The sequence below is a fragment of the Pan paniscus genome, chromosome 10 (genome assembly GCF_029289425.2).
Source record: "Pan paniscus chromosome 10, NHGRI_mPanPan1-v2.0_pri, whole genome shotgun sequence".
Lineage (NCBI taxonomy): Eukaryota > Metazoa > Chordata > Mammalia > Primates > Hominidae > Pan > Pan paniscus.
Genome location: NC_073259.2, coordinates 141526886 through 141549464, shown reverse-complemented (window position 1 = coordinate 141549464; position 22579 = coordinate 141526886). Strand labels below are relative to the sequence as shown.

Genomic DNA, 22579 nt, shown 5'->3' with positions numbered 1-22579 from the left:
CACCTTGTGCACACGTTGTCAGGACCTCCTGATGCTGGGTCACAGGCACGTGTCCTCAATCTCGGCAAAATCAACTTTCTAAATGGACTGAGACCTGTCTCAGACATTCGAGGTTCACAAATTGCAAGATACTATTTCCTAGAAGATGTTTAGTGAAATAAATATTGACCATTCCTGATATTTTTACTTTATCATTGTGAATCTACTTATTCTGAAATATAGTAAAACATTTTACTACATTTTCCAATCAATAAATTATCTGGTGCACATTGCCTTAGGACATCATATGAGGCTGAATGTGTTAGAAAAATCATAACTGAAAAATTTAAGAAATGAGGCCAGGTGCAGTGGCTCACACCTGTGTAATCCCAGCACTTTGGGAGGCCAAGGTGGGTGGATCATCTGAGGTCAGGAGTTTGAGATGAGCATGGTGAAACCCTGTCTCTACTAAAATTACAAAATAAAAATTAGTTGGGTGTGGTGGTGCATGCCTGTAATCTCAGCTACTCAGGAGGCTGGGGCAGGAGAATTGCTTGAACCCAGGAGGCAGAGGTTGCAGAATCGCACCATTGCACTACAGCCTGGGTGACAGAGTGAGACTCCATCACACACAGTGGAGTGATCTCGGGTCACTACAACCTCCACCTCCCAGCCGCCTGCCTTGGCGTCCCAAAGTGCCGAGACTGCAGCCTCTGCCGGGCCGCCAACCCGTCTGGGAAGTGAGGAGCCCCTCTGCCTGGCCGCTGTGCAATCTTCCAAGTGTGAAGTGACAGCCTTTCTGCAGGTGTACCCAACAGCTCCGAAGAGACAGTGACCATCGAGAACGGGCCATGATGACGATGGCAGTTTTGTCAAAAACAAAAGGGGGAAATGTGGGGAAAAGAAAGAGAGATCAGATTGTTGCTGTGCCTGTGTAGAAAGAAGTAGACATAGGAGACTCCATTTTGTTCTGTACTAAGAAAAATTCTTCTGCCTTGGGATGCTGTTGATCTATGACCTTATCCCCAACCTGGTGCTCTCTGAAACATGTGCTGTGTCCACTCAGAGTTAAATGGATTAAGGGCGGTGCAAGATGTGCTTTGTTAAACAGATGCTTGAAGGCAGCATGCTCGTTAAGAGTCATCACCACTCCCTAATCTCAAGTACCCAGGGACACAAACACTGCGAAAGGCCGCAGGGTCCTCTGCCTAGGAAAACCAGAGACCTCTGTTCACTTGTTTGTCTGCTGACCTTCTCTCCACTATTATCCTATGACCCTGCCACATCCCCCTCTGCGAGAAACACCCAAGAATTATCAATAAATACTAAAAAATAAAAAATAAAAAAATGAGCCATGCACCCTGGTACTGCACCCCCCATCTGGGTGCCTCTGGGGAGGGTCCTCGTGGCACCCTGGTACTGCACCACCCACCTGGGTGTGTCTGGGGAGGGTCCTTGTGGCACCCTGGTACTGCACCACCCACCTGGGTGTGTCTGGGGAGGGTCCTCGTGGCACCCTCATACTGCACCCCCCACCTTGGTGTGTCTGGGGAGGGTCCTCCTGTTTCTTGTTAATGCACATCATACCCTTCATCCCAGGTAAGAAAAGGAAGATGGGGATGCTGAGAGGAGCCCTCTTCTTTTGTTTTACTATGTTTTCAACTCAAATATTCAAGGCCACTGAGACACAGGATCCATTTCCACGCCTAATCTTCCTTCACCAGTCTCTTGTTAAAGCATCTAAGAAGAGCAGGCCTCCCTTCATGCCATGGAGATCGGGAAATGACGGGCTCACAGGCAATTTGGGTGCACAGAAGAATCTGTCAGCCTCAAACACATCTCCTGGGGTCTTTTTTAAATTATGTTTGGCAGGCTTGATTTTGCCCCGCCTTCCTGTGCAGCTTTACTGCAAGGCTATTAACATTTAAATGAAGCACCCAGGTGAGGGTGTTAATTGTTGAGATTCTAGTAGCTGATCTCCTGTCTGGGATTCTTTGAACTTGTTAATCATTGAAATGAGTCCATTTGGGGCTACTGAGAGGTCGCAGGCCTGACACCAACTCTCTGCTCTGACACAGGTTTGGGATGTGATGGAGAACGAGCTGCACAAGTCTCTGGGCTCCTGTAAAAGGATTGGTTGCAGAAATGTCCTCAGAGTTGTTGGGAGGATTCAATAGAAGATGCATGCAAAGCACCTGGCTGAATGCCCAGAGCCCTGCAGACACTCAGGAATGAGTAACCATGCAGATTTTCTACACCTTTAGACCAGATATTCTAAGAAACTTCCTGCTATAGATTAACTAGATCCTGATTGTGTTTTTCATTTCCAGGCTTAGAAGAAATAAAGGAAATATCCCAGGAGCAAAAACAAAACACACACATGCTCCTCTCAAGAGTCACTGGCATCCCAGCTGAAAAGTCAGCTCTACACCTGTGGGACCTATGGGCCTGTTTCTGAGCTCTGTTCTGTCTCTTTGGTCCGAGTGTCTATCTGAGGCCAATACCACAGTACCAAATGCGGTTGCTTTAGAGGAAGTCTTGAAATCAGATGAGGTAAGCCTTCCAGTTTTGTTCAGCCTGTTGGCTATTTTCTATGAATTTAAGAAGCAGCTGAAAATTGATGTTAATTACAAAACAAAAAACCTACTGAGATTTTATTGGGATTGCTTTCAACAGATTAATTTAAGGAGAGAGACACCATCCAAATATCCAGTCATCTGGTCCATGAACATGGTTTTCCTCTCTGTTTATTTAGGTCTTTTAAAACTTATCTTAGCAATATTTTCTAGTTTTCATTTTACAAGTCTTAAAAATATTTATCAAATATTTCTCAAAATGTTCCATATTTTGATGACTTTATAAATGATATTTAAATGTAAATTCCCAATTGTTCATTGCAAGTTTATAGAAACAGTTGTTCTGCGTATCCTCAGCCTTGGTAACTTCCCTCTTAGTTCTAGGCATTTTTTTGTGTCAATGAAGAGTCAAATTCTGTAAAGTATTTGGAGAGATTTATTCTGAGCCAAAAGAGAGTGGCCAATGTCCTGTGACGCAGCCTCAGGAGATGCCAAGAACATGTGCCTCAGGTGGTCGGGGGCAGCTCGGTTTTCTACCTTTTAGGGAGACATGAGGCATCAATCAAACACATGTAAGATGTACGTTGGTTTCATCTCGAAGGGTGGGACAACTCTAAGTAGGGGACTTCCAGGTCATTTAAGATTTAAAGATTTTCTGATTGGCAATTGGTTATTATCAATAGAAGGGAGTGTCTGGGTTATGATAGGGGATTGTAGAGACCAAGGTTTTATCATGCAAATGAAGCCTCCAGGTATAGACTGTAAATGTTTCTTCTCAGACTTAAGAGATCTGTGTTGATATTAATGCTAGTCAGCTTTTCCTGAATTCCAAATGGGAGAGGGAATAACGAGGCTCGTCGACCCCATTCCCATCATGGGCTGAGCTGTTTTTTCAGGTTAACTGTGGAATGCCCTCGGCCAAGGGGAGGGGTCTGTTTAGATTGTTGGGGGGCTTAGAATTTATTTTTGGTTTACATGTTATGCAGAATTTTCTACAGATGATGATGCCCTCTGTGAGTAATGATAATCTCACTCTTTTCTTTCCAAACGTGATGTGTTTTTTGCTTGTCTGAGTAAGCCGACTAGGATTCCTGGCACCATCGTGAATGGCTCTGGTGAGCACAGGCAGCCCTCTGCTGCTTCCGATCTTAGGTGGGAAACTGTCATATTTCACCACTAATAAAATTTTAAAAGACAATTCTGGCAAAGATCAGAAATGGCAAAGACAGTGGAGGGTGACAGAGGGGTTTGCCTGCAACAGTTCATGTTTTTTATTTTGTTAAAAGACAGTTACAATTATTACAGAATATTATCGGGTAGAAAACAAATGGTATTTGTCTTACATTATTCTTTCTACTTTGCTTTTTGTTTTTAAAAAATATACCAGAGAAATGAAAATAAAGTCAGCCTCTATAAAATTATGAAGAAGAAAGGCAGTATCATAATGATTATGCAGGAACCAAGGACTGGCCTGGAAGATGGGCCCCCAAGCTCACAGGGACACCAGCAGGCACTGCTTCTAGACATGGAGCCTCAGTTCCAGAATGTCCCGTGACATGACCAGGAGTAGGGAACCAGCCCTCCCGACCTCCATGTCTTATTTGCCAGGCAGGGGTAACTGCAGGCTGGCCCTGACCAGGATGACCACTGGCTCCCACTGTGCATGCATTTCGTGCGTGGCCTGCACTGGACATCGGCTCACCCACGTGCTGGGGTGTCCAGGGTCCAGGGGAAGCTCCAGGACACATTTGAGGATCAGGAGAGCAACCTGCATAGTGCAGGACTCTTGTCAGGGAGACCACGACCCGGGAGCCTTTCCTAGAAGACACAGAGTCCCCACAAATACCTGTGACAAGGGTCTCATCACAACACTGTCTGAGAGTGCTTGGAGAGAGGGAACCTGCCTGCAGCTGTTCCCAGAGCAGTGGGGCGGGGGACACTCCCCTACTGAAGAAGGCATTTCCTTTTGGCGCCTCCAGTTCCTCCTGCCAGGACGTCAGCACCCAGGCTCTGATGTGGGCTGCTGGAGGCCACTGGCCGCAGCACTGCAGTGTGGACTCGGGGCCACGGCACTGCAATGCTGCCCTGGATTGAATGGGGCGGGGGCTATAGATGTATAATACGAGTTGGATTTTAGAGACTTGGTATGTGGCATAGAGTCTCAAATGTCCAAAGATGTGTCGCATTGATTTCAGGGTGAGTGGATAGTTGTTCTGATATACTGAGTTCAGTAAAATACATCGGCAGCAGGAATTTTACCGGTTACTGTTTCGTTTTTGTAAATATGGCTACCACAAAATGTAAGGGCACGCAGGTTCACGCCCTCACCCAGCACTGGCCTCCCCTTCCCAGACAATCAGCCGCATCTTCGCCCGCCAGCATGGCCCCTTGTTCTCAGGGCTCCTGCCCTCATGCTCCTGTGTCCTCCAGTCCCCCTGCCCTCTAGGAAGCCTCGTGGCCGATGGGGCTTTGCTCAACCTGGTCTCGCGCTCACCTCCACCTTTGGCTCTAAGGCTTGTCATCCCTAAATGAGTGCCACCGTCACGGAAGCTTCAGGTCCACAGAGCTGGATGCCCCGGCCAGGCCTGCCAGCCTCATTCCTCGTCCAGAGCACAGTAGCTCCTGCAGGTTCCCCTCCTATTTGACCAAAATAACCCTCCCGATCCCCTAAATTTAAAACTTCAGTGTGGACCCTGCCTGGGGTTCCGGGACCCCAGCCCCTCTGCTTCGCTCTCCACAGCGTTTATCACTCGATCCGTACCAGGCTCCTTACCCGTTTCTCCTATTTCTCTCTCCCTTTAGGAGGGCAAGACTATTGTTCACTGCTATTTCCCCACAGCTAGAACGGTGCTTAGAGATACGCAGGTGTGCACACCCAGGTGCACACACACAGGAATGCACACAGATACACATATACTCACAAATACACACACATCTTGTATGTGTGAAAATAAGTAAATCAAACATCTTCATATTGTTTGAGTACTTTAATATTTTAGCTCTTTAAAAGATTCCACGTTTACATGGTAGTGTTTCCTATTCAGCATTTTTCCCTTGATCACTCTGTCCTATTCGAAAATATTCTAAAACAATTTCTGAAGCCAAACCATCGAACTCTTCAAGACTAGGTCTCTAAGCAAATATGCCAAACAGACCCGATTCAAAGTCAGGCAAACCACAAGGCTGTCAGCCCAGCATGTTCCGTTGAAAGGCGAGTCTGAAGCAACGTCTCAGACCCCTGAGGTGGGCTCCATCCCAGCAGCTCCCCTGGGTCTGTGCAGGGCCCCCTACGCCTCCGAGTCGGAGCCAGCTCTCAACTGGCCAAAAAGAAGATGTGATGACTGTGAGAGCCTCTCCAGGTCCTTCGGGTCGGACCTGTCACCTAATGGGGTGAATTACGGCTGAATAGGTGAGGACTGTTTAACTGCCTTCAGGCATCTTTCAGATTGTGTGGTTAGCTAAGCCAGCTGCTGCAAGAAATGGAAACAAACTCATTCCGGGGTTGCCTCTGGAAGACACAGGTGCCCACGGCCCTCCAGTCCCCCTGAATCCTCATCTTAAAATAAAATAGGTTGGCCCTTTTTCATTACTAAACTTATTCAAATAAAGGTGTCCAGCTTGCACGGAATTACCCTCCATTTTCCATTTTTATGCACTAAATGCATATGCATATTTCTAGACTATTAGTTTCTTCATTTTTTCTTTACAAAAGAGGACTCTTTCTGCTTTTATTAATTTTGACTATCTTCTCTAATATACTGTAAGATTTAATGCATGTTATTTTCTAATTGCTGTATTTAATCCTGGATTAAAGTAACCTCAAAAAATAATCATCAAGAAGAGATGGAAAGAAAAGAGGGGAATGAGAAAAAAAATGAACTTTACCTTTCAACAAATTTATAAAAAGATGTGTTTTTTATTCTTTACAAAAACTAAATTATTGTTCATAGGCTGAAGGCTGTTGAATTATGAGAAAGCGTCATTTGAAGAGATGGATGCCTCTGACCCCGCCAGGCTCTGCAGACCTGGAGGCGGCTCCAGATCTGGGGTGTGCGGCAGCATTGTGTGTCCAACAGGTGATTAACTCTGCTGGTGATATGTGTTTTTAGATATGTGTGTCTTTTCTATGAGAGTAAATCATAAAGCCCACAGGATGTGCGAGCAGCCATTCTCGCTGGCCAGGCGGTGTTAGCGCTTGCAACGCACATAGATTATATCCAGGAGGATGCAGTCAATACTTTCTGGGTCCTTTTTAGGTTTTGGGGGCTTTGCAACACGCTTTACACTGCCCCTCATAAACCCGTCCTAACTGTGCGTTCCAGAAAATGTGCAGTTTCTTAAGTTTAGGAAATTTTTTTACCGCTTTTATTTTGAATGCTTGGATTCTTAACTTCTGGTCCCAGTGCAGGTTCATAAACAGACATGGGGACAGAGGTCTGCCTGGCCAGAGCTTAGTTCTGAGGGACACGCTTCGGCCATCCGGAGAGAGGGCCTGCTCCCCAGGCTGAGGAGACAACGGCCACACCGGGGAGCACCATTCCCAGTCAGGGCCTAAAGGGTGGAGCCTGGGAAGAGGGGGCTTGCTCCTCCGCCTGCTCCTGGCAGCACACCCCAGGTCCCCCCGTTACCTAGGGAATGGTGCTAAGCAGGGCAGGTCCCAGGGCGCCATGGAGAGAAGCATGTCAGCCGCAAAGCCCTTGGGCGACCAGGCCCAGAGCCGCCCACTTGGGACAAGCCGCCAGGAGCAAGGGCACAGCTTTCTTCTGGGTCTCGCAGGCCCCTGGCTCTGCACAAATGGTGGGAGGGACCGATCCTACCCTGGAACCGTAGAACCTCGTCCAGCTCTGAGTCAGGAGCCATGGGGGCCATGGCCTCCCGGGCCTGCTGACCTGAGTAAGGGTCCCAGCACCGCTTCCAAGGCCGGGACAAACACCTGCTCCTAGTGGGTCCCGCGTTGTTTCCGCTTGTTTTCTAAGAGATGCGGTCAGCCCTTCGGAAGCCCTCCGACCCCGCCCAACCCCCACACTTCTCCGGCCGCTGCTCCTCTTCCCCCATTCAAGCCAGTCTGGCCTCCGGCTCTGTTCAGAGCAAGCCCAGCCTCCTTGTCATGGACTGGAAGGACCCCTGGCTCCAGGCTCCCGTCCTGCTCACACCCAGGAGTGTGGGCCATGCACTCCCGGAACCTAACTGTGGGTCAATGCTGGCCCTGGCTCCAGGCTCCCGTCCTGCTCACACCCAGGAGTGTGGGCTGTGCACTCCCGGAACCTAACTGGGGCTGGAGCTCGTCCTTGTCTCCTCTGACATCAGCTGGACGCACCATTTCTCTCCAAACCACAAACTCCCCTGAGCTGCCCTTTCTCTGGGAATGCATAGCTGTCGGGATCCCCACGGGCTATCACCTGCCAGGTTGAGGTCTGGCAGGAGTCTTCCTACCTCATGACAAAGCTTCAACCCTCTCCAGCCAGGAGACACTTAACTCTGCTCATTGCCCCTTTGAAGCTTGTGATGTGAACAGACCCACATCCAGTACCATCTCTGCATCAAAAAGCTTTGGTTACGAGTGAGGGAAATCAGCCAAAACGCACTTATGCAAAAAAGGGACAAAATGAACTCTCATTAACTGGACAGTTCAAAAAGGGGAGGCTTCAGGCATGGCTCGATCCAGAGGTCAAACTCCTGCTGGTTGCTCTTGGTCTCCATCTTACTCTCAGTTGGTGTTCAGGGTCATGCATGTTGCCTCCACATTTTGGCAAACATGTACTCTGGGCCCTGGGGGCTGAAGTCATCCACAGCTCTAGTGACTGCACACCTCAGTGACCTCTGCTTCCTCTGAGGTGAGCCTGGCAGGAGCACGTCCACAGGCAGTCACCAGGAATGAAGCCATTCAGGACTGTCACAGAGCCACATCAAGTGTCCAAGCCAAAAAGTCAAAGTGTAAAAAGGAAGAGGGAGCCCCCTCCACCCCTGCCTGAGGTGTTTAAACATGGCGAGCATGGATAACTAAATGCCATTCAATCAAACCTTACTTTCTATTCCTTCTCTGTCATCGAGGGGCGCAGCTCTGAGGGTAGAACATTTAGCATCTCATTAACAATGGCCGTGTGCTGCTGAAAATCCGAGTGGGAAGCCAAAGTTTGCAGAGAAGCTTCGTGTGTGCTCCAGCCCATCGAGTGCTTGTTTACGGAGCAGGTGACAGGATTGAGGCTTCACCCGCTGCCTCCACATGTACAGCCATCGTGCAGGGCTCCTGCCTCGTTCAAAGGCATTACGTTATCTCTCAAGGGAAAGTCATACTTTTAAAATACAAAATTCTCTTTTATGCAGCAAAATTGCTGTCATACATATTTCAATGGAAAATTAAGCGTTGTAATAAAATATAACAAGGATGATAAAGGCATGTAGTATTTTATGCCATCGAATGCCATTATACCATCCCATACAATAAATTGGTACTGCTCTAAGTAACCTTCAAAACAATTTAGTGCCTCCGCACACACGTCAGAAGGAAGGGGCCTGGAAGGACAAGTTTTGAAGTGTAGGCCGGTGTTGTGATTGCTGGTTGGTTTGGCCTCTCGGCTCCAGAGCAGGTGGGGAATCCCCGGGGCGCTCGCGCACAGGACCTGGGGAGGCCACCACGGGCTTTACAAAAACGCAGTCCTGCTGGAGACGCCTCTCCTGGGGCTATTCCTTTCCGTTTTTAGGTGGCTTCCTCCCATCGGTGCTGCACGCAGCGGTTTTTCTGAAGCAGCTGCTGGTTCTCACCGGCGTCTTCCACCCCCGCTGCCTGAGCGCCGTCTTTCCACCTTGTGCATTCTGTGCGCTGCAGCACGTCCCGGCGCGTCCTGAGGCCTAAGCCCAGTTCGCAGGGAGCCACGGATCAAGGTGTCCTGAGCACACGCCAGGACTCGGGAAATCACGAACAGCTCCCAATCCACTGATGACACCCACAGAACTCCAGTTTAAAAAAAAAAAACTGTGAAGGATAATATAAAAAATAAGTGTACCGTCTGCTTTATGATAGTAAACGAAAATTTCCCAAAAGCTTTCACCTGAAACTATCAATGACTTGGAAACCTCATAAAGAAGCAAGTGACCCGGGAGACTGAAGCGAGATCACGGAGGCTGGCCCTGGGCCGGCCCTGCTGCCGGCTCCCTGAGGCCTGGAGGGATGGAGCCTGGGAGAGGAACCCCGTCCAGGACAAAGCCTGGGGGCTTCACTTTGTGCATCTACCTGATGGCACCAGGGCGGCGGCTGGGACAGCGTTTCTGGGTGCGGCTGGGAGGGTGTTTCCGGACGCGGTGACCCCCGTGTGCTGGGCGTCATCCAATCCTCTGACGGCCTGAAGGGGCCGCGGTGGAGGAAGGAGGAATGGCTCCTGCTCGCCTGCCTTCCTTCCTGCTTGCTCCAGGACGCCTCATCTCACCGTCTCTGGACCAAGGTCTGGAATTTACACCAACCTCCCTCAGAGTCGGGTTGACTGACACCGCAGGCTTTCCTGGGTCCCAGATGGCAGATCCCAAGACCTCTCAGCGCCTGTCACCGCGAGAGCCAGCTCCTCACAATAAATACGTAAACCCATGTATGGGTGGGGCAGAGAGACCCTAAGCATTTCCACACCTGCCTTGAGTGTGTCTGCATCGTCGTTTTGTGATATACATTTCGCCTGCAGTAAGTGCAAAGGCCGCCATTCCTGAGACGCAGGCCTGGGCAAAACCCGGGACTCCTAGGTGCCCCGACGCCCCTCCCCAGACAATGCTCCCTCCCACCCACGAGGTTTCCTGGGAGCAGCCGTCGAAAGAAGAAAAAAACAGTCCCGATGGGGGCTGAGGGCAGAGGAGGCCCAGCTGGCCGTCCTCCAGATTCCCATGCTGCCAACAGCTGCCCTCCGGACGGACAGCTCTGCCAGGGACGGTGCCCAGACAGAGGGCAGCGCGTCTTTCTGGGACTGAACCGACGCCAAGCGTGCGTGTCACTGAGCCCATGTAACAGACAGCGGCAGGCGAGATACAGGCGTGCACCCCGGAGAGGACAGGCTGAGGACCCTCAACAGAGACAGGAAAACCTGCCCGTCACTGAGAAATGGTTGGAAAAGTAAGCTCTTTGTGATGTGACACGCGCTGTCCTTGCTTGAGAGATTGGCGCTGCATTTGGGGGCCCCCAAAAGGTGAACAGAGTATGTGATGTATCTGGCACAAGACGTGAGCCCACTCGCATTTCGCTGGGGGAATTGAACTTTGTAATTTTGTTTTCCCACTGGGATTCCTGCCGTCAACACCTTTGCGGGGGGAGAGTGTCTCCATCACCTGCCTCACAACACGCACCCCTTTGTGTGTCTGTTGTTGTCATTGTTGTTTTGTTTTGTTGCTGTTGTTGTTGTTTATGAGATGGAGTCTCGCTCTGTCCCCCAGGCTGGAGTGCAGTGGCATGATCGCGGCTCACTGCAACCTCCGCCTCCCGGGTTCACGCCATTCTCCTGCCTTAGCCTTCCGAGTAGCTGGGACTACAGGCGCCCACCACGACGCCCGGCTAATTTTTTGTATTTTTAGTGAAGACGGGGTTTCACCGTGTTAGTCAGGCTGGTCTGGATCTCCTGACCTCGTGATCTGCCCGCCTCGGCCTCCCACAGTGCTGGGATTCCAGGCCTGAGTCACCACGCCCGGCCGCGTGTCTGTTTCTTCTGTCTGCTGGTTTGCTGGTTCTCCCTTTTGCTGCTGGTTTGTTTTTGTCCCATGAGGGTTTAAAGGGCTGCCTTTGGGGGCTAAGTGTCCTAAGAGCAAAAGCTCTAACGCCCACGCTGCTCTCTGAAGCCCCTGCCAAGAACAGCCAGGTCTCAGCTGTCAGATGTTTTCCAGCTGTTACTCGGTTTGAATCTGACACCAGCCCCGGCTTCACTCCGGGAGGCATCTGCCCAGACACCAGAGGAGGTGCGAAGTTCCGGGGAAGCAGCTGGGCCCGGCCCTGACTGGTGGGTTCCGTGCATCCCACCCTCCTCATTGGATGAGTTTTCACTCACTGAATTCGCGCCAGCATCCTCAGCACAGGCAGGCGTGGCTGAGTTCAGTCCCTTCATGATCAACTTTGCATGTCTAAGTTTCTGGAACAAAGGGCGTGGCATCGATGGGCGATTTCTGTGGCCCTCCAGGGGCAGCTCCCCAGCAAAGCGCCCAGCACCCACATCACAACAGGCTGCGCAGGCCACAGCGCCCGCGCCTCTGCAGCTGGAAGCCCCCAGCCAGGGGTCACATCAAGCTCCTCGAAGGAGTCCCCAGCACCTGTTCATTGCAACCTGAGCCGAGCTCCAGAAGGCACCCTCACCCTCTCCACCTGAAGCAGGTGATGTGTTTGCAGGAAACGAGCCCGCGGGTCTCAGCTGCCTGGTTTTCCTCTCGGGCCACGCTCCTGCCACCCTGTGTTCTTCCCCAGCAAGAGAGAAGAGCGGGGGGCGGGGAAAGAGAAATGCCTCCAAGGCCAAGCAAGGCCAAGCTGAAGAACAAAGTGCCCCGAGGGAGCCAGCCAGGGCTGCAGAAATGGCTCTGCCCACCCCATAGGCCCCGAGGAGCTCGCCGGACAGCGGCTTAGGGGCTCAGGCAGCCCCAGAACAGTGGATGCCTCATTCATTCCGAGACCCACTGCCTTGCACCCCGAAACGTGGCCCTGGCTCCCTTGTGTAAACCCCATCCTCAAGCACACAGCAGGGCCATCTACGGAGACCTGGAGCCAGGCCAGGACAGGCACAGCCCAGAGACCCAGGCTCCACGCGTCCCAGGGAGAGCTGACCCAGAGCCGGGCTCCCACTGCTCGGTGAAATCCGGAGGAGGGCTCCAGAAAAGGCTGCTGCTGTCGACACTTTCCCTTTGTCACGGACATTCTTTTTTTGTTTGTTTGTTTGTTTGAGATGGAGTCTGTCACCCAGGCTGGAGTACAGTGCTGCAATCTCATCTCACTGCAACCTCCACCTCCCGGGTTCAAGCGATTCTCCTGCCTCAGCCTCCAAAGTAGCTAGGATTACAGGCACCCACCACCAATCCCGGCTAATTTTTGTATTTTTAGTAGAGACAGGGTTTCACCATGTTGGCCAGGCTGGTCTCTTAACTCCTGAGCTCAAGTGATCTGCCAGCCTTGACCTCCCAAAGTGCTGGGATTACAGGCATGAGCCACCACGCCCGGCCTTGGACATTCTTGATGGCTGTAGATTGATATTCTAAGACTGCTGGTGTCCCGTAGATGCACGAGTCCAAAATAATTGGAAAGTAAACATTTCAGTCAGCCTCACTTTAGCATATTACATCAAATAGCAGAGCTGAAGTTTTTCAGTGTAACCTGCCACATTTAACCCCACTGCTGGGTTTATATATTTCAAACCAAAAGGTACCCAATAACCAGGTGTCGAGAGAGGCCAACTGAGCTGGGCACGCTGGCTCACACCTGTAGTCCCAGCACTTTGGGAGGCTGAGCCAGGAAGATTGCTTAAGCCCAGGAGCTCAAGACCAGCCTGGGCAACATAATAAGACCCAATCTCTACAAGATATACAAAAATTAGCCGGGCATGGTGGTGCACACCTATAGTCCCAGCTACTCAGGAAGCTGAGGTGGGACAATCACTTGAGTCCAGGAGGTCAAGGCTGCAGTGAGGGGAGATCGCACCACTGCACTGCAGCCTGGGCGATGGGAATGAGACCCTGTCTCAAAAACAAGGGATGGACTCACCTGGCACAGAAGCCACAGCCCCATCCAAGAAACACTCACCTCGCTGGTGGGACTGCGGATCACCCACACTAACACACAGAGAGTTAGAAGTGCATCATTGCTTAGATTTTAAAATGACTAAAAGCCCAAAATGGAATTTGCCCTCCATTTCTACTTCTGCCAACCCAGGAGACTGCTCCAGAAGATGGAGCCAGTAGAGCGTTTAGGAGCTGGCCGGGAGCCACCTGAGGCCTGAGTCTCAGAGGGCAGCCTCCGCCATCCCCCACACGCCAGGAAGGCGGGGACCACGACGCTCCAGGCTGAGCCAGCTCCTCTGCCATCCGGGTGCTGGAGCACAAACTCGTCAACGGGAATGGCATAAGGTGGCTGAGCTCTTCTCCACTTTTTATTTTCCAGAACATGAATAAAAGCCTCACTCTTAAGAATCCTGGAAGACTAGCATACGATTCAGACGGGATAAAGATGTTTTGGGAGAAAAAAATCGAGCATCACGCAAGACACCTGCAGAACGAGGACATGAGGGTTCGCAGAAGCGCTCTGAACAAGTGAGTCGGGGTGTGCAGTGCATCGGGGACCCCTATGCCTGAGCCGCGCTCGCCACCCAGGGGCACAGCCCCGCCACCAGTGTGCCCTGACACAGCCCTGGCCCTCAGCCCACCATGAAACCCCTCAGCTCCAGGCCTGTGAAAGGAGTCAATCCAGGAGCAAACTGACAGCCATTCACTCACCTTAGTGATCACGCTCGGAACAGTAGGTGGGAAATGACAAGACACCACGTTGCTAACTGTGAGACCAGGAGCCCAGATCAAACATCACTATCCAGGCAACACCACACCCCAATGCCCACGGACAATTCACCCACACCCCAACACCCACACCCACACCCCCTTCACCCACTCCCCAACACCCACACCCCTTCACCCACACCCCAACACCCACACCCCTTCACCCACATCCCAACACCCACACCCACACCCCCTTCACCCACACCCCAACACCCACATCCCAACACCCACACCCACACCCCCTTCACCCACACCCCCTTCACCCACACCCCAACACCCACACCCCCTTCACCCACACCCCAACACCCACACCCCAACACCCACAACCCCTTCACCCACACCCCAACACCCACACCCCCTTCACCCACACCCCAACACCCACACCCCCTTCACCCACACCCCCTTCACCCACACCCCAACACCCACACCCCCTTCACCCACACCCCTTCACCCACACCCCAACACCCACACCCCAACACCCACACCCCCTTCACCCACACCCCAACACCCACACCCCCTTCACCCACACCCCAACACACACACCCCCTTCACCCACACCCCAACACCCATACCCCTTTCACCCACACCACAACACACACACCCCCTTCACCCACACCCCAACACCCACACCCCCTTCACCCACATCTCAACACCCACATCCCCTTCATCCACACCCCAACACCCACACCCCCTTCACCCACACCCCAACGCCCACACCCCCTTCACCCACACCCCAACACCCACACCCCCTTCACCCACACCCCAACACCCACATCCCCTTCATCCACACCCCAACACCCACACCCCCTTCACCCACACCCCTTCACCCACACCCCAACACCCACACCCCCTTCACCCACACCCCAACACACACACCCCTTCACCCACATCCCAACACCCACACCCACACCCCAACACCCACATCCCAACACCCACACCCACACCCCCTTCACCCACACCCCCTTCACCCACACCCCCTTCACCCACACCCCTTCACCCACACCCCAACACCCACACCCCAACACACACACCCCCTTCACCCACACCCCAACACCCACACCCCCTTCACCCACACCCCAACACCCACACCCCCTTCACCCACACCCCAACACCCACACCCCCTTCACCCACACCCCAACACACACACCCCCTTCACCCACACCCCAACACACACACCCCCTTCACCCACATCCCAACACCCACACCCCCTTCACCCGCACCCCAACACCCACACCCCCTTCACCCGCACCCCAACACCCACACCCCCTTCACCTGCACCCCAACACCCACACCCCCTTCACCCGCACCCCAACATACACACCCCCTTCACCCGCACCCCAACACACACACCCCCTTCACCCGCACCCCAACACCCACACCCCCTTCACCCGCACCCCAACACCCACACCCCCTTCACCCGCACCCCAACACCCACACCCCCTTCACCCACATCCCAACACCCACACCCCCTTCACCCGCACCCCAACACCCACACCCCCTTCACCCGCACCCCAACACCCACACCCCCTTCACCCGCACCCCAACACCCACACCCCCTTCACCCGCACCCCAACACCCACACCCCCTTCACCCGCACCCCAACACACACACCCCCTTCACCCGCACCCCAACACACACACCCCCTTCACCCGCACCCCAACACCCACACCCCCTTCACCCACACCCCAACACCCACACCCCCTTCATCCACACCCCAACACCCACACCCCAACACACACACCCCCTTCACCCACACCCCAACACACACACCCCTTCACCCACACTCCAACCCACACACCCCCTTCACCCACACCCCAACACCCACATCCCCTTCATCCACACCCCAACACACACACCCCTTCACCCACACCCCAACACACACACCCCTTCACCCACACCCCAACACACACACCCCTTCACCCACACCCCAACACACACACCCCCTTCACCCACACCCCAACACACACACACCCTTCACCCACACCCCAACACCCACACCCCCTTCACCCGCACCTCAACACCCACACCCCCTTCACCCGCACCCCAACACCCACACCCCCTTCACCCACACCCCAACACCCACACCCCCTTCACCCGCACCCCAACACACACACCCCCTTCACCCACACCCCAACACACACACCCCCTTCACCCACACCCCAACACCCACATCCCAAAACCCACTTCCCTTCACCCAATCCTTTCACCCACATCTCAACACCCACATCCCCTTCATCCACACCCCAACACACACACGCCTTCACCCACACCCCAACACACACACCCCTTCACCCACACCCCAACACACACACCCCTTCACCCACACTCCAACCCACACACCCCCTTCACCCACATCCCAACACCCACACCCCCTTCACCCGCACCCCAACACCCACACCCCCTTCACCCACATCCCAACACCCACACCCCCTTCACCCGCACCCCAACACCCACACCCCCTTCACCCGCACCCCAACACCCACACCCCCTTCACCCGCACCCCAACACACACACCCCCTTCACCCACACCCCAACACACACACCCCCTTCACCCACACCCCAACACCCACACCCCCTTCATCCACACCCCAACACCCACACCCCAACACACACACCCCCTTCACCCACACCCCAACACACACACCCCAACACCCACACCCCAACACACACACCCCAACACCCACACCCCAACACACACACCCCCTTCACCCACACCCCAACACACACACCCCCTTCACCCACACCCCAACACCCACACCCCCTTCACCCGCACCTCAACACCCACACCCCCTTCACCCGCACCCCAACACCCACACCCCCTTCACCCGCACCCCAACACACACACCCCCTTCACCCGCACCCCAACACACACACCCCCTTCACCCACACCCCAACACACACACCCCCTTCACCCACACCCCAACACACACACCCCTTCACCCACACCCCAACCCACACACCCCCTTCACCCACACCCCAACACACACACCCCTTCACCCACACTCCAACCCACACACCCCCTTCACCCACACCCCAACACCCACACCCCCTTCATCCACACCCCAACACCCACACCCCCTTCATCCACACCCCAACACACACACCCCTTCACCCACACCCCAACCCACACACCCCCTTCACCCACACCCCAACACACACACCCCTTCACCCACACTCCAACCCACACACCCCCTTCACCCACACCCCAACACCCACACCCCCTTCACCCACACCCCAACACACACACCCCTTCACCCACACCCCAACCCACACACCCCCTTCACCCACACCCCAACACACACACCCCTTCACCCACACCCCAACACACACACCCCCTTCACCCACACCCCAACACACACACCCCTTCACCCACACTCCAACCCACACACCCCCTTCACCCGCACCCCAACACCCACACCCCCTTCACCCGCACCCCAACACACACACCCCCTTCACCCACACCCCAACACACACACCCCCTTCACCCACACCCCAACACCCACACCCCCTTTATCCACACCCCAACACCCACACCCCAACACACACACCCCCTTCACCCACACCCCAACACACACACCCCAACACCCACACCCCAACACACACACCCCAACACCCACACCCCAACACACACACCCCCTTCACCCGCACCCCAACACCCACACCCCCTTCACCCGCACCCCAACACACACACCCCCTTCACCCACACCCCAACACACACACCCCCTTCACCCACACCCCAACACACACACCCCTTCACCCACACCCCAACACACACACCCCTTCACCCACACCCCAACCCACACACCCCCTTCACCCACACCCCAACACACACACCCCTTCACCCACACTCCAACCCACACACCCCCTTCACCCACACCCCAACACCCACATCCCCTTCATCCACACCCCAACACACACACCCCTTCACCCACACCCCAACACACACACCCCTTCACCCACACCCCAACACACACACCCCTTCACCCACACCCCAACCCACACACCCCCTTCACCCACACCCCAACACACACACCCCCTTCACCCACACCCCAACACCCACACCCCCTTCATCCACACCCCAACACCCATACCCCAACACACACACCCCCTTCACCCACACCCCAACACACACACCCCCTTCACCCACACCCCAACACACACACCCCAACACCCACACCCCAACACACACACCCCAACACCCACACCCCAACACACACACCCCCTTCACCCGCACCCCAACACCCACACCCCCTTCACCCGCACCTCAACACCCACACCCCCTTCACCCGCACCCCAACACCCACACCCCCTTCACCCGCACCCCAACACACACACCCCCTTCACCCACACCCCAACACACACACCCCCTTCACCCGCACCCCAACACACACACCCACACCCCCTTCACCCGCACCTCAACACCCACACCCCCTTCACCCGCACCTCAACACCCACACCCCCTTCACCCGCACCCCAACACCCACACCCCCTTCACCCGCACCCCAACACACACACCCCCTTCACCCACACCCCAACACCCACACCCCCTTCACCCACACCCCAACACCCACACCCCCTTCACCCACACCCCAACACACACACCCCCTTCACCCACACTCCAACCCACACACCCCCTTCACCCACACCCCCTTCCCCCGCCATCTCCCTGACACTCCGTCCAGGATCACAGGAACTTTTCCAGGAGGAAATGTCTTTCTCTGGCTTGTTTTTCTGAGGTCACTGCCCTTGAGTGACGTATCTGTACTTGTGCCCTTCCCCCTCCTAGCAGACTTGCTCAGGAAGGCAGATACCAAGCCAGCACGCCTTTCTCTCCTAGGGCCAAGGCCAGGGGTCTATGGGTGCTCAGTGGGTGACCCTGAGCCGACCCAGGGTGTAGCCACTGCTCAGGGACAGCTGGGTGGGGAGCAGAGCTCCTCATTTGCCGCAAGACACTGGCCGGCACACAGCAGGAGCTTCCAGAGGCTCCAGGCAGCCCTCGGTGCTCAGGCCCCGAGCAAGAGAGCCGTGGTACCCCTTCAGCAGCCCGAGGCGGTCCCACAGAGCCTGGGGGTGCCCCTCCCCACTCACCAGCTACCCAACTACAGACATGGACCCAGCACAGAGCCCAGCACCACGCAGGCACTCGGCAGACGATGGTGAAGGAGAGGCCCCCCCAACCACCGAGTGCTTGCCCCACAGGCCCTGCCTCATCCCCGCCCTGTGCTTCCCGGACGTGTGCCTGTGTGTGCCTACGTGTGCCTCCACGTGCCTCTGCGTGTGCCTGCATGTGCCATGTGCCCTGGTGTCCTCTGGCCATTGCCTGGGTGCAGGTCCCAGGAGTGGGCTCAGGCCCCGGGACTGTGTGTCCACGCTGCCTCCTCTGGCCCCTGAGGTGGAGGTTGGTGTCCAAGGCAGGCACCAGCGTTCTCTCAGGGGCCTCCAGTTGCACAACCCCTCTCCATCCACCCACACAGCCCGGTTCTACCCAGGCCACGAGGCCAACCACTGCTTTTAAGGAGGTCACTCTTAGGGTTCCCTTTAGAGAGTAGCCTAACTTTCCTCCCCGCATGAAGCCCAGAGAGCTGAGAGGGTCCCGTGTGCTGGTGTGAGCCCAAGGGCCAGGCCCACCCCAGGAAGCCGCCATGAGAGAGGAGCTGGCCCATGTGGGAGACCGGCCATTCGCAGCCCCTGGCTCGGGACCCCACGGTCCCCTGTAGAGGGACAGGGGCCGCTGCTTCCACCACCATGGGGCTGGCTGTCCTGGCAGCCTCTCTGGGATGGGCGGCCGGCTGTGAGGGCCGAGGACTCCAGGCCCGGAGGCGCCAAGTCTGTGGGACCGCAGCAGCTGCTGACATCCTGCCCAGCTGACCCCCTCATGCATGGAGCTGCCCTGGGCCCCACCAGTCAGCAGCCATGGCCTGGCAAGGGTGAACATAGCTGTTGCTTGGGGACCATCACCGTGGGGCCCAGCCGTCCGGGGTACACTGCCTGCCACTCAGCAGCACCATCGTCATCTGGGTCCTGAGCATCTGGGACAAGTGTCCTCATGGACACAGCTCACCCTTGGCTGGAGCCGGGCACCCACCCCACTCTCCAACTTCTAAAGCCAAAAGCACTTGAGGCTGAAGGAAGCGGCAGCTGCGGGCAGGTGGGGATCTGCCCAGGTCTCGGGGAGCCTGGACCACTCTGACCAGGCCATTCCTGCCGCCAGGTCCGCCCGTGCGTGGGGCTGAGATCACAACATAGCACCGTCCACTGTGGCCAGGCTGGGCAGGTGAGGCGGGCAGGCAAGCGAGAAGGAAGTGGGCACCCACAGGCAGCCAGGCAGGGTGCAGGGAGGCAGGCGGGCCCTAGGCAGCCACAGAGGCCGCCCTGTCCTGCGAGGGCACCTGCCTCTCCGTGAGCAGAGCAGAGACAGAGGCTGCAAGAGCTCAAGCTCAGGCACAGTCTCTCTGGGGCTCAGAAGCTTCCAGAACTGGGGGCCCAGGCTGCTTCCCAGGGAAGGCATTTTTCCTCTCCTGTGAGGAGGGTCCTGAGTGAGACGCGCCCCACCCCCCCCAACCACTGGGCAGCAGCCTGAGCCAAGGCCGGCCACGAGATCCCAGGGCCCTGGGAGACCCAGCAAGGTCACAGCTGCCGGCTGGCCAGGGACGCAGTGACACCCCCACCCCCGGCAGGGAGTGTCATACTCCTGCTCTCACAGGTGCCCAGGTGCTGAGAGACACGGGCTTGGCCGTCACTCAGTCCCGAGAGTTTGACTCACAATGCCGAAATTATCGCCCTGCCCCAGGCTCCGCGTGGGATGGGCTGAGCAGCTGGAGGGGAGGAACAAGATGCTGCAGGGCCCAGGGAGATGCCCAGACAGGGTCCCAGAGGCCACTGAGTCCCTCCACACCAAGGACAAGAAGGCGGCCTGAGGGCCCACGAGCTCCAGACTCTGCATGAGCTTCCGGAGGGTCATGGAGAAGGAACACCACGCGTGGGGTCCAAGCATCCACGCCAGAGTTCACAGGATCTTCATCATGGAAATGGCCCGCACCTCGCTGACCCCGTAATAATCCCACCTCGGGGTCCACGCTGCAGCAGAGTCCCAGGGTTCTCTAGCGCACCTCTGGTGCCCAATAAAACCTAAGTCAATTGGATTGAATGTTTCGTGCTAAATTTCCTTCCTGTCTTTAAGGTTTCTACGTAGTAAACACTTGCCATGATGTTACCGACTTGCAACAAGCCATGTAAAGAAACTGCTGCATCTCAAGGACTCTTCAGCTGCCTGACCACCTCCGATTTGCAGATTTAAATGCAATTTTATTTCACCTTTGATCAAAATATGTACATAAGTTTCAACTTCAGGACATTCCTTATACTGCATAAAGCTTTGTCCTTTTCCAAAATTCCTTTAATTATTTCATATTTAGTACCTGAAACATCTCAGAAAATTAAATATCCTCATTTTTACACTTGAAAAAGTTCAGGTTTAGAAAGGGCAGCATCTCCCAAGGCCACGAGGGCTATTGGAGCCGAGATTCACCTCCTGATGCTCAGCATGAGCCCTGGGAGCCCCACTGCAAGCTGCAACCACGCTGGACAGGTCAGAGGGAGGGAGAGGGGCCGCCACACTGCCCAGAGGCCAGACGGTCAAGAACCTGGGGCGGTCTCCTGGACAGAGGACGGTGCTCTCGGCTGCAGCCAAGGCCGGTTCTGACACCTGTACCCGCACCCCACACCTTGTATGCGCTCTTTTATAGCCGCAGGGATCAGCCCTCAGGAACACAGAAGCGCTGGGGCCTCAGCTGGCTGGGGCTGCTGTGGAATCTCACATCATCTCCCCCGTCGTAGATGTTGATGCAGTTCGGTTCTGTTTTGTTTGGACCTTCTGGTCAAGTTGTCAAAGACAAGGAAATTAGCCCCAGCTTTGCAGGTCATGGGTAACCCAACAAAGCACTAACGAGAGGATCGCGTAGCCAGGTCCCTGCTGTGCCACGTGCAGACTCCACGCAGGCCCACGCCATCTCGAGTGCGCATTTCTGGGGCTGACCATGAACTACTGCACAGACAGCACGTGCAGAAAGAAGGATCGGAACCTGACACAAAGCCCGGGTGCCTGGATGCCTGGTCTGCCAGTCAGTGGGCAGAAGCGCAGCCAGGGCCCTCGCAACGCTGGCCATGGAGATGTCCAGGGCTGGGGTCACAGGTCAGCACTGGGCCCCACCCTCACCGCTAGTGACTCAGGGATTTGCAGGGAGTGAGGGAGGCGATTAACAGCCCTGAAGATAGTTCATGAACAGAAACCACTCGCTAATCTTTGCAAAGCCCCAGGCTGCAGAGGAGTGATTTTATCTGATGATATCCTCAGAACACTATTACTGTCAACACCGTAATAAACTGAGGTGTCAGACTGGACTTTTGGGGAGATGGAAGAGCATATTCATGCTGCAATCTTCATCACAGTTTGGCCCTGCAGAACCTTCCAGAACAGCCACCCCCTCCTGCTTGCCTCATGACCCAATTACTCTCCAACAATGCAGTCACCT

General features: G+C 55.0%; 1 protein-coding gene and 1 long non-coding RNA gene across 4 annotated transcripts in view; one reads left to right on the top strand and one right to left on the bottom strand.

Moving 5' to 3' along the window:
- The window catches only part of LOC129393573 (uncharacterized), a 54008-nt gene that overhangs the window by 19480 nt on the left and 11949 nt on the right, over positions 1-22579 (bottom strand). The gene's annotated exons all lie outside the window — the stretch shown is intronic.
- On the top strand, positions 13663-22550 carry LOC117978183 (protein FAM240C). The gene is made up of 2 exons (XM_055096486.1): positions 13663-13808; positions 20839-22550. Exons 1-2 carry the CDS (start codon positions 13663-13665, stop codon positions 20963-20965), a joined length of 273 nt encoding a protein of 90 aa, XP_054952461.1. The 3' UTR covers positions 20966-22550.

Coding starts and splice junctions, on each gene's coding strand:
- LOC117978183 (XM_055096486.1), top strand. CDS start 13,663: ATGAATAAAAGCCTCACTCTTAAGAATCCTGGAAGACTAGCATACGAT. Junction 13,809..20,838: donor CGCAGAAGCGCTCTGAACAA/GTGAGTCGGGGT, acceptor GCCCTGCCCCAG/GCTCCGCGTGGGATGGGCTG.